This window comes from Archocentrus centrarchus, chromosome 7, assembly GCF_007364275.1.
Source record: "Archocentrus centrarchus isolate MPI-CPG fArcCen1 chromosome 7, fArcCen1, whole genome shotgun sequence".
Lineage (NCBI taxonomy): Eukaryota > Metazoa > Chordata > Actinopteri > Cichliformes > Cichlidae > Archocentrus > Archocentrus centrarchus.
This window is the reverse complement of record NC_044352.1, coordinates 36,826,783-36,838,326: the sequence shown is the minus strand read 5'-3', so window position 1 is coordinate 36,838,326 and position 11,544 is coordinate 36,826,783. Positions and strand designations below refer to the sequence as shown.

The following is an 11,544-nucleotide window of genomic DNA, read 5'->3' as shown; positions in this document are numbered from 1 at the left end:
GGACACTTTACATTGTTTTTAACACGCTTTCACTTCAGGGGGATGACGGACCAACAACAGCACAGACCGGCTGTACTACTTTGTACATCCCCTCCACAGAACTCTCCTCAGGCTGAACCGTGAGTTCCGCTTTGGTTTTGGAGGACTGTGAATGGCCCGTGGGTGAAAGCCCCTCTCTGCTGGCTGTCCGAACTGAAAAGTGTGATGGGTCGGTCGCGAACGATCCGGCTCTAAAAGAGCCGGCTCTTTGAAGTGAACGACGCGAGCCGGCTCCTGATTGTGAGCCGTTTCTTTTTTTCTTTTCTTTTTGTTTTTTTTTGTTTTTTTTTTTTTGTTTGTTTGGAAGCTGCAGGTGATTGGTTAAGATGGGTGGTAGCATCTGTGCGTCTACACTGAGCGGGAGGGGAGGGGCCACGGACACACTGCACAGGGATTACACAAACACCCAGAGAGGGAGAGGATCCTGCAAAGTTCGCTCAGACAGAAAGGGGTACAAGAAGTTGCACTTTACATAGGTGCTACATGCGGGAACGGTGAGGAAAATGAGTGACAGAAAACGTAGTTTGGACACATTTTTATGTGATAGGCAGAGTGTAGACTGCAAAGTTAAAATTTCATATCAAGCAGGCTCCACAAACAACCTGCACAGAGATATACAAATTGTTCATCCATCAGTGCAATTAGAAGAACAAAACAGGGCCGGTCATTTCAGGTAGGAGAAACAGGTTCAACCCCTCAAAGGCTGTTGGTTTTTCTGAGTTCCAATCTTTTTTTTATAATTTGCATTTGGAGCACTCTATTCTATGCTGAGTATATGAAGAAACGTTTGATATAATGTATGTTTTTACATTAGTAATTTATTCTACACATTTTTTAAAGTAAAATCTGAGGAGCCACATGGGAGCCGAAAGAGCCGGCTCTTCTTTGGGAGCCGAGCCTAAAGAGCCGGCTCTCTGAAAAGAGCTTGAATTCCCATCGCTAGTGTGAAACACATTTGCCGGAGCATACCACCGACCCATGCTGTGTTTATGGTCTCTTTCATTTGTCAGTGGCAGCACACAGCAGTTGCATTATTTGGATGACAACACGTCAAGTGACAATAGTCTTTGAACTAATGACAAAGACATACGGGGAAAATGCTCACTCTGCCATGCATTTGTATAGGTGTACAAATCCATGGCAACAAAAGGCTTCCTTATCTAAATTAGTTTCATGACGAAACATTAGTAACAACGTTTCCCAGGGTTAGTAAACGCCGCACGAAAAGAATGGTTTGTTTTCGTCACGTGACAGGAAGTGTATGTTGGAAGTTCGACGTTATTCGGAAGTGTGTTTATTTACCATATAGCGGCACACCGCTCTAAAGTACTGAAACAGGACAGCTACTCAGGTTTTTGCTTTTGTTGAGAGGCTCCGCTGTGTTGCCTTCAGTGCCGGCTTCGGTTCGCGGGCTGGCCGCTTTGGCGTGTGATCTCTAAATGGGGACTGGCTAGATTTAGCATACTGGCTAACGTGCTTGCTCTGATCCGTCGCAGCCACCTCGGGTTGGGAGCTCCTGCTGACGAACACCGCTGTTCAATAAGTTTGCTTTCAATTTCACTTCTGTCCTCATTTAGCCAGTGCGTTGTGGTTAATGTTGGAGCATATGCCGACTGTTCCTGGGTGTGTGTTCCTGTACAGCTAAGTGTCCTGGGCGCTTTGACAGGGCACTGACCTGAGCTCCAGGATGGGTCGATTTTGGCGGTGAGTCAGTGGCGCTGCTGTTGGCTAAACTTCGCAACCTTTAACCGATGTTAGTTGCTCCGCTAAGGGCTAACTTTCCAGGTGAGGCATCTGAAGTTGGTGCTGCGCTAACCCGGCATATATAACCGTGTTGCTTCTTTACTGCGACGACACGGGATCGGCTCGCTTTAACCTACTGGAACTATTCCGGTGGTGAAACTACCTGCAAACTCTGCAAACCGTGAGCATAGCAGCTTGTAGATGTTATCACACCTTCGTTGAAGGACAGCAGACAGCAGTTTGTGTGTCCGTGTTTCCAGTGCCGTTGTTGAGTGAAGTCAGTGCAAACCTTGCCTTGAAAGCTGCACTGAAACACGTTCCGAGTTTAGGTAATGAACGATAATAAAATGCTTGATTTACGGTCTCTTAGTGTGGCAGAAGACAGGTGACCAGTTAAAGGGAAACTCATTTAAACGTGGCTCAGTGAGGTGTGTGGCCACCATATGCTGCTAGAGCAGCTTTAGTCCTTCTTGGCATTGGTTACCCTAATCTCCGGATCGCTACAGGAGGGATGAACACAATGGTTTCAAAAGATATTTCCTCCGTTCACGTTTTAAAGTTGGTGATGGAGAGCACCGTCTAACCCCTCAGTCAGAAAATCTCCCATAGTTCTGGTCACACCATTCAGTGATGAGGTCACTGACATCCCAGAAGAGACCACTCCTATCAAGAAAAAATGTCAGCATATCAAGATAAAGTCATCTCTCAGAACAGCTTTGGGTTGATTACTTAAAGTTGACACCTGTCTGTATCTGTCTTATAGCAAATTAGTTCAATTTTGAAGCTACATTATGCAAGTGGTAAAATAAAGGTTTTCTGCTGTGTTTATTAGACATTGAACACCTCCCTCATAAGGCCTGCAATCAAGAGGGTCACAGTTTCCTCCCACTACGGGGTAGCGCACATCACCGCTGAGCCACCAGGATGTTGGAGGGCCTCGTTGCCTGGGTGCTAAACACATACCTGGGAAAATATGTTAGCAACCTAAACACAGATCAACTCTCTATCGCCCTTCTGAAAGGTAATTACCCGTGCTGACATTGTAACTTCTTTCATTCTTTCTTGTGTTTCTGTAGTTCTTTAGGTGTCTTGTTAAAAGGGGGTTATTTCTCCTGTCGCTCACTTTCTTCCTCTCTAATGTTGTAAACTGGCACAATGGGGGAAAAACAGAACTGCATTAAAAATAATGCTGATTACTTTGCAAAGCATACTTCAGTATTCCTGAATACACATTTGAAGGTAGTAAAATAGTCGTAAAAATGTCTTTCACTCAAGCTCTGGCTAAATAATCCATCACAGTGAATTTAATGTGTGCTTTTATTGTCTTAGGCCTTAACCAGTTTATGGATAATAATTCTATGTAAATGAATTCCAGGGTGATCAGCACTGGCACCCCCTGCTCTGCCAGTGGACTGAAATTGGTTTGATCTGCTGCTGTTTGAATGATCTGTGCTGCAATGTTAGCTGTGTGTAACTGAAGGGGCTGTCAGCACAGCTAGAACAGAGTATGTGCTGTGTGCAACAGTGTAACCAGCTGTGAGGCCCAGTTTAACCATTCATTTCACTAAATTCAGAACACGGTGTGTGTGTGTGTGTGTCCCTCAGGTGCGGTGGAGCTAGAGAACCTCCCTCTGAGGAAGGATGCCCTCCGAGAGTTTGACTTACCCTTTGAAGTTAAAGCAGGTGAGACACACTCAAACTGTGTGAAGGTTCACATAGTTCATAAAAACCTAAAATTATGCTTTTATTCTGTAGATTGTGGTGTCACTTTGTGTGTTATCATAATTTAATTTCGGTCATATGCAAATTCACACAAATTCTCACTCATTTCCCTCACTCAGTGCACTTTCCATTATTTTTATTTTTTTGACTTTCTTCTTCTTCCCCATAAGTTCATTAACTACTGAACCTTTACCCTCATGTGCGCCATCACCAGGATCCATCAAGTAGTGACTGTGGTTTGTCAGACTTGGTTAATCGTTCTCTACACGAGCACTCAGATGCCTCATTCACCTATTCACACACATTCGTACTTTCTATCTAACACACACACACTCCTGTGAATTCCTCTCTCCTCCTCTTAGGCAGATGTAATGGAGTGGTGTGGTAGCTAGCTCAACAGAGGACGGCGGGTGGGGGTGGGGTGGGGTAGACGGCCTGCTTTAACTCCTGAGCCTCAGCCTCCAAATATCTAAATAAATTACAGTTGTGTGTTTTAATCCTCTGTGACCCACAGCAGCCCCGCCGGCTGCCTCGAGTTTCCCCATAACGGCCGTGGCCAGCCAGCGTGTTTCTGCTACGGTTTGAGTATGAAAACATTTTTGTGCATATTTTGACATATGTTGCTTGGAGATTCTTCAAAACTGAAAAGCTCCATCCAGTGACATCAGCAGAGGTGGCACAAGTACAGACATTCGGTACTTAAGTAGAAGTACAAGTACCTGTGTTATAAAATACTTTGGTAAAAGTTGAAGTACTGGCTCAACTCTTTTACTTAAGTAAAAAGTACAGGCTCTGAAATGTACTCAGAGTAAGAAAGTAAAAGTATGAGGCTGTAAATGTTGGATTCAGTGAATGAATCTCAGCATCAGCAGCTTTGATTCAAACTCATCTCTGCTGTACTGATGTAACCTGTAACTCTGACCATGAACACAGCCTCTGTGCACCAACACAGAGCTTTACTGTAAATACAGTACAACAAGCTAACCTGTTTATTACACACTAAACTGCTGTATTTTCATACAATCTTTGAATAACACAAAGTCAGCATACCTCAGTTTGTTTTGCAGTCCTTCCCTTTAAATCTAACCTCTCTCCTTCCTCTCCTGTCCTCTTTCTCCATCTCTGAGTGAACTTCTCTCTCTTTGCTCTCCCTGAAATACAGCAGCTCTTCTTTTAGCTAGCAGACACACTGTGTGACAAACTGCACACACTTTGTGTGTTTGCTGATATTTGTTGAGCATTTAGAAACGTTGCATTTACCTGCCACACGTTACTCCCTTTATTTTCGCTCCTCTTCAGCAGTGCTAGTTAAGATGCTGGAAGTACCGCGAGCACAACTTACGGACATCTGCCCTCAGCCCGGCCCCCTGTTAGCCCTGATTATAGCACTATATATGATACATAAATTATACGGTTTTGCCTCTTTAATCTGTTTGTATGCGATAAACTGCGGGGATGGAGGATACACCAGGACGATTGTCTCTTATGTGTTGTTGTTCCTTCATTTAGACTCAGATTGTTGGATGTTTGACGGCACACTGACTGGAAATAAAAACTTCTCTCAGACGTTTTAAACCTAAAGTAACGAGTCTGTTTGAAAATGTAAGAAGTAGAAAGTTCAGATATTTGTGTAAAAATGTAGGGAGTAAAAGTAAAAAGTAGTCAGAAAAATAAAGTACAGATACCTGAAAAATCTACTTAAGTACAGTAACAAAGTATTTGTACTTCATTACATCCCACCTCTGGACATTAGATACTAGTAGGATGTAAAGTGAAGTTTAATGTGAAACTGGTGGAGTACCCATTTAACAGAGGAGCTCAGATACAGCCTCATTTCTAAGAAACGCAGTGAAGCTGTGCAGCTGTTGATTATTTTAGTAATCGAGTATTCTATCAATGATTCCATCGATTAATTGAGTAATCAGATAAGAAATTATTTTTCGTATTAACGATTCATCTGCACATTTTAATTTCCGTACTGCAGATGTTTCTCTGTGTGAAACAAACAGGGTGGATGGAGCAGCTACAAAGTTCTCTTTTGTGTGTGTGTGTTTGTGTGTGTGTGTGTGTGCGTGTGTGCGTGTGTGTGTGTGTGTTTACGAACAGTTGCTAGTGCTAATGGCGGCGCCTGCTAGCAAACTGTGGTAAAAATAAACAAATGAGACATTTTGCTTTAAAAAAGACAGCAGTTGGTCTTCACAGTTAAAAAAACAAGACCAATGCATGATTAAGAGACATGATCCATACATCATGATCCAAAAGCACTTATCCTGTGTCTTTCACCAGGCTTCATTGGAAAGATCACTCTCCAGATCCCTTTCTACCGGCCCCACAGTGACCCATGGGTCATCTCCATGTCCGAGCTCAACCTGATCATTGGCCCTGCCCAGCTGCAGGAGTATGACAGCGAGAAGGAGAAAGAGGACGAGAGCGAGCGCAAAAAACGCCTCCTCAAAGCTCTCGAGGACAAATTCAAAGTAAGTAGGACAAAAGTGCGTTTTTCAGTGTTTCCCCAGCGACTGTGAGGGGAGAAAGTAAGAGCATTTCATGGTTTAAAGTTTGTCTGGTTACTGATAAACTCAGCCTCACAGGGAAAAGCCTCATGCCTGCATAGACACAGTAGATGCAGGTCACTCCATCAGTTCACACTAAAAGAATTTAAGGTTGTCCCACCTAACTATTATTCTCGATTGTGCTAAAATAATTTTCAGCTCTGCACGTAGGACAGCTGCATCTGTACATCCACAGTCGGCCCCCCCCCCACACACACACTGTAGGTGTCAGAATATTTGATCATACTTGCACACAGTGATCGCTTAATGGGCCTTCATCCAAATTTTGCTCAAGGACAAGGTCATATTTGTGGTCCATGTCCATTTTCACAGGAATGGCTGCTGCTAAAACTATTGGTACCACTGATACAGCGTTCAGCGACACATAAATGCTCTCATTAGTCTTATTTATGGCACAAGAATGTTTCTTCAGCTAGTTAGGGCAGGTACAGAAGTAGGACCACAGTATTTATGGTACATCTTTGGCTCTTTCAGAGTGAGTGTGAACAGAGAGGAGAGTCGTACTGGTACTCTGTGACTGCCTCATTAGTCACCAGAATTGTGGAAAACATTGAGGTAAGGCATCCAACACTGCATACTAATATATCATAAACAAGGCGTGTGTCCAACCACTTTTTGTGAATAAAGGTTAAATAATTATTGATCAGCAGAATTGGAACCATGTCATATTTTGTCATGTCCTTAATGCAGATATCTGTGTGTGTGTGTGTGTGTGTGTTAGTGTGTGTGTGTGTGTGTGTGTGTGTGTCGGGGGGTAAGTCTAACCTGGTCATCCTGTTCTTGAGGCTCAGGAGTGGATGCACTCTGTGTCCCCAACCATTCACTGATGTCTCTGTTATGTGTTGGATAATGATTCCTGCCTGTAGGAGAGCATCCATCACAGGCCGTAATGTTTCTGAGTTCTTTATTCTGCACGATTTACCAAACTGTCCTCTCAGTCACAACAAACAGAACAACAGAACAATGGCATGTTGTTCAATAACATAGAATAAAGTTGGAGCAAATTAATATCTTAAAAAGGTACAAAACTATATCTATATACATCTACATGTATATATGTGTGTTAGTGTGTGTGTTAGTGTGCGCGTGCTCATCTGTGTTCCTCTCTGAATACAGTGTAGCAGTTCATATTAATGAGAGGAGACTGAAGAGGAGTTGGTGTTTTGTTGGAAATGGTTATAGACCTGAAATCTGTTGTGTACCAGCTAACATTTACACCGTGGAGAAGAACACAAAAATATTTAATGTCACATCCTGAGCCGTCCGTGTGTTACTGTGCCACGTGTGCAAACATGCACGTCACTCTGAAGGTACTTATTAAGGCCAAAAACAAATTGAAACATTCAGACGTTAATCCAGCACACTGACAGGCCCATTAATAGCTGCTACTGATCGGAAGGTCAGCGGTTTGATTCCTGGCTACTCCAGGCTACATGCCAATGTATCCTTGGGCAAGATACTGAACCCCAAGTTGCTCTCCGACTGGAGTGTGAATGTTAGATAATTAAAGCACTTAGCTTAATTAATCATGGAAGTGCTTGTATGAATGGGTAAATGTAAACATGTTGTATAAGTGCTTTGAGTGCTCAAACAGAGTAGAAAAGCACTATATAAGAAATAGTCCATTTATACGTTTAGTCCATTTACGTTCTTGGTTCCAGATCAGCTGGAGGTGCTGGAGTTGAACCCGTTTTTCGGCCGAGCACCGAGTGCGTTCGCGGTGGAAAACGGTTCGAGCACTTGGCACCGACACCGTGTCGGTGGAAAAGGGCCTTTGAGTCAAAGTTTTGGCACTGCATTCCCAGCTTAGAGACACCCACAGCTGATACATTGATTACATATCAGTTGCTAAGTAACACATCCTTTTCTATGTGAAATTTAGCACAAGTTGCAGTGAAATTGCCTGCGACAAACCTTAGTAACTCATATTTGTGAGACTGATTATATTGTAATGTCACTTGCACTCATCAGCGCAGACCGACTCCAGCTGAGTGCAGTGTGTTGGCGGTTTGTCTGCGTTTATTGATGAGACAGCAGTCTGTCTGAGAGTGAGTGAAGCTGGTGTGACTCAGACTGAGATGGTTTGGAGACAGGCTGCCTCCCAGCTTAATTCAACCCCTTGACTCAAAGCTGAAAGTCTTGACTCGTGGCTGTAACTTGAATGTGTTAACTGTGTAAGTGCAAATATGATGTATATTTTATTATTGTAATGTCCATGTTCTGTAAAGTACAAAATAAACACCTTCAACTGTTAATCTAACTGTGGTTGAAATGCCAGAATAATTAGGCAGGTATTATTATCTGACCTTGAGTTACAGACTGAACTGTGATGTTGTGTATTTAATGTGTAGCTGAAGATCCAACATGTGCATCTGCGGTTTGAGGACGACTTTTCCAACCCAGAGAAGCCCTTTTCCTTTGGGGTTTGCATCAACAACGTATGTGCTCAGAACCCTTCCAGAGAATCAGTAAGTGTTCACTCAAAGCACCTTTAAACCATTAAATACAAACATTCCTTTTCATTTGACTTTTACTGGCGTGGATAATTTAACAGATGTTACAGCAAGTCCAGTTACATTTTTAACCCAAATATTTATGACATCTGACACTTCTAGTTATTGTGCCAGTGAAGAGTTCACAGTTAAAGAAGCTCTTCTGTTGCATCTTAGTTTATGCACTGACATAGCTTTGCCCCAAACCTGCTGCGTCACATGCTATTAATACTATTAGTTTGGGCCAGCAGGTAACGTCACATCTTCCAGTGACAAACAGCAGCTGAAGCAACTGATGGAGAAAAAAGACTAGAAGGAAACAACGTGTGTGTAAAAAAAAAAAACCACACAATTAACAGCATACAACAAACGTGAGCATAAATCATCCTCTAACAACACTGATGTGTTTTTAAAAAATGATCTGATACACAACGAAATGTAATGGATTCTTGCTCTGCCCGTGCTCGACCTCTTTCATGAAACGGGCCGTGACAGACAAGCAACCAGCAGTCACCACAGGTCATCCTGTGCTGTACCGTACTACATATAAGCTAGATAGAGTTGTTAAATTAGCACAATATTCCCCTGCAGAGCACTAAATAACTGTTAGAAAGTATCAGTGATGAGCCTCAGAGGATCATCAAAGGAAACTCTGAGTGCCCGTTCACTTTTTTCTGTGGAAAATTAGAAGCTTTATCAAACATGTTCCATTAAAGGCCGTCAGTCTGTTTCTCTGTCGGCATCACTGAGACATGCCCTAAAACTGCCACAATCTGTCAGACGTGCATTACATTTACAAAAGACACTGGAAGGTAAACAGCTCCCTTTGTCCATAAAGGAGTCCTGTGGGTCTTTGGATTTGAGCTTAGCAGTGCTTTTCTTTTGCAGGTCCAGAAACTCTTCAGACAAAAGCAGCTGGAGATTGAAGACTTCAGTGTCTACTGGGATACTGAGTGTGAAATGCTGGGAAAGCTGCCCACTAATCAGATCCAGGTCAGTCATGTGGTTAACTTCAGCAGTTAGGTGGGTGATCCCTGGAGTATTACAGCTTAGTTCCTGGATGCCTTGTCTTTAAAATAATGTTTAACTTACTCCTAACCACACTGAAGTATACAAAAGCCAGAACAGAAATGCTACACAAACCTTGGCAGGCAGCACTGAATGTTTTAGCACTGAATGACAGCTTACTGTGGTGAGCTGTGAGTTGTTGTATTTCCAGGTGCAACAAAAGGATCTCCAGCCTCCTGTGTGGAATTCAGAATAACGGCACAGATATAACATCAATTTAAATATTCTGAAAGAGTGGTGTTCGTTCCAGTAAATGCAGAGTTCTAACACAACCTCGTGGAGGTTTTTGGATTACTTTGTGGAACACCTGCACTGCCAGACTTACAGCTACAGTCTGAAGTGTCTCAGTTAGGGTACTGGTCCACCTTGTGCCATCATTGAGCTTCAGTATGCTGACTAATGGCATAAAATATTCAGTTCACTGAAACTCTGCTGAAAGAACGGACAGCAATCTTCCAAAAATATTCACTTGTTTGCTTTCCTGATGATGGTAAAAAGTGCTGTCTGTATGCTGGTCCAAATCCTTCCAAAGTCCACAGGTTGGGTTGTAGCTGATGATTGCAATGGCCACAGCACGAGATTAACGAAGAGCGGGTTTGCACAGATATCCATAATCCTGCAGGGACTCAAACTATGCTAGTGAAATTATACCCACAGCTTTGCAGATTACCTTACCGTGACAATTAAGGGTTCAAGATTTTCCTTTAATTTGTCACCTTTGTGTCAGTATTATTTATATAGCACCAGAGATTAATAACTGTTGATTAAATGCAATAGTGGTGTATAAACACAGAGAGTAAAAAGAGGTGAGTAAAAGAATAAACACTCAGTGCATCATGGGAACCCCCCAGCAGCCTAGGCCTATAGCAGCATAACTAAGGGAGGGTTCAGGGTCACCTGATCCAGCTCTAACTATAAGCTTCATCATAAAGGAAAGTTTTAAGCCTAATCTTAAAAATAGAGAGGGTGTCTGTCTCCTGAATCCAAGCTGGGAGCTGGTTCCACAGAAGAGGGGCCTGAAAGCTGAAGGCTCTGCCTCCCGTTCTACTCTTAAGTATCCTAGGAACCACAAGTAAGCCAGCAGTCTGAGAGAGAAGTGCTCTGTTGGGGTGATATGGTACTATGAGGTCTTTGAGATAAGATGGTGCCTGATTATTCAAGACCTTGTATGTGAGGAGAAGGATTTTAAATTCTATTCTAGATTTAACAGGGAGCCAGTGAAGAGAAGCCAATATGGGAGAAATACACTGATCAGACATAACATTATATATAGATACTTTATTGATCCCAAAGGAAATTAGGGACCACCCGCATAATATTGTGTTGGTCTCCCTCTTGCTGCTCAAACAGCCCTGACCCATCGAGGCATGGACTCCATTAGACCCCTGCAGGTGTGCTGTGGTATCTGCACCAAGATGTTAGCAACAGATCCTTTAAGTCCTGCAAATTTTGAGATGGGGCCTCCAGACTTGTTTGTCCAGCACATCCCACAGATTGGATTGAGATCTGGGGGATTTGGAGGCCAAGTAAACACCTCAAACTCTCCTCAAGCCATTCCCGAACCATTTTTGGTTTGTGGCAGGGAGCATTATCCTGCTGAAAGAGCCCACAGCCATCAGGGAATACTGTTCCCATGAAAGGGTCTGCAGCAGTGCTGAGGTAGGTGGTACGTGTCAAAGTAACATCCACATGGATGGCAGGACCCAAGGCTTCCCAGCAGACCCCAAAGTATCACAGTGCCTCTGGTGGCTTGTGTTCTTCCCACAGTGCATCCTGGTGCCAGGTGTTCCCCAGGTAAGTGACGCACACACACCCGACTATCCACGTGATGTAAAAGAAAACCCAATTCGTCAGACCACCTTCTTCCAATGCTCCGTGGTGCAGTTCTGAGGCTCATGAACCCTGAC

At 43.2% G+C, this 11,544-nt stretch overlaps 1 protein-coding gene across 1 annotated transcript in view; it reads left to right on the top strand.

The window, feature by feature from the left end:
• Positions 1 to 1,303: 1,303 nt before the first annotated feature.
• The window catches only part of vps13d (vacuolar protein sorting 13 homolog D), an 81,863-nt gene continuing 71,622 nt past the window's right edge, over positions 1,304 to 11,544 (top strand). Inside the window, 7 exon segments of the mRNA XM_030733006.1 lie at positions 1,304 to 1,743; positions 2,615 to 2,803; positions 3,388 to 3,465; positions 5,791 to 5,981; positions 6,552 to 6,632; positions 8,429 to 8,545; positions 9,458 to 9,562. Coding sequence (XP_030588866.1) covers positions 2,707 to 2,803; positions 3,388 to 3,465; positions 5,791 to 5,981; positions 6,552 to 6,632; positions 8,429 to 8,545; positions 9,458 to 9,562 — 669 coding nt within the window. The 5' untranslated portion in view covers positions 1,304 to 1,743; positions 2,615 to 2,706.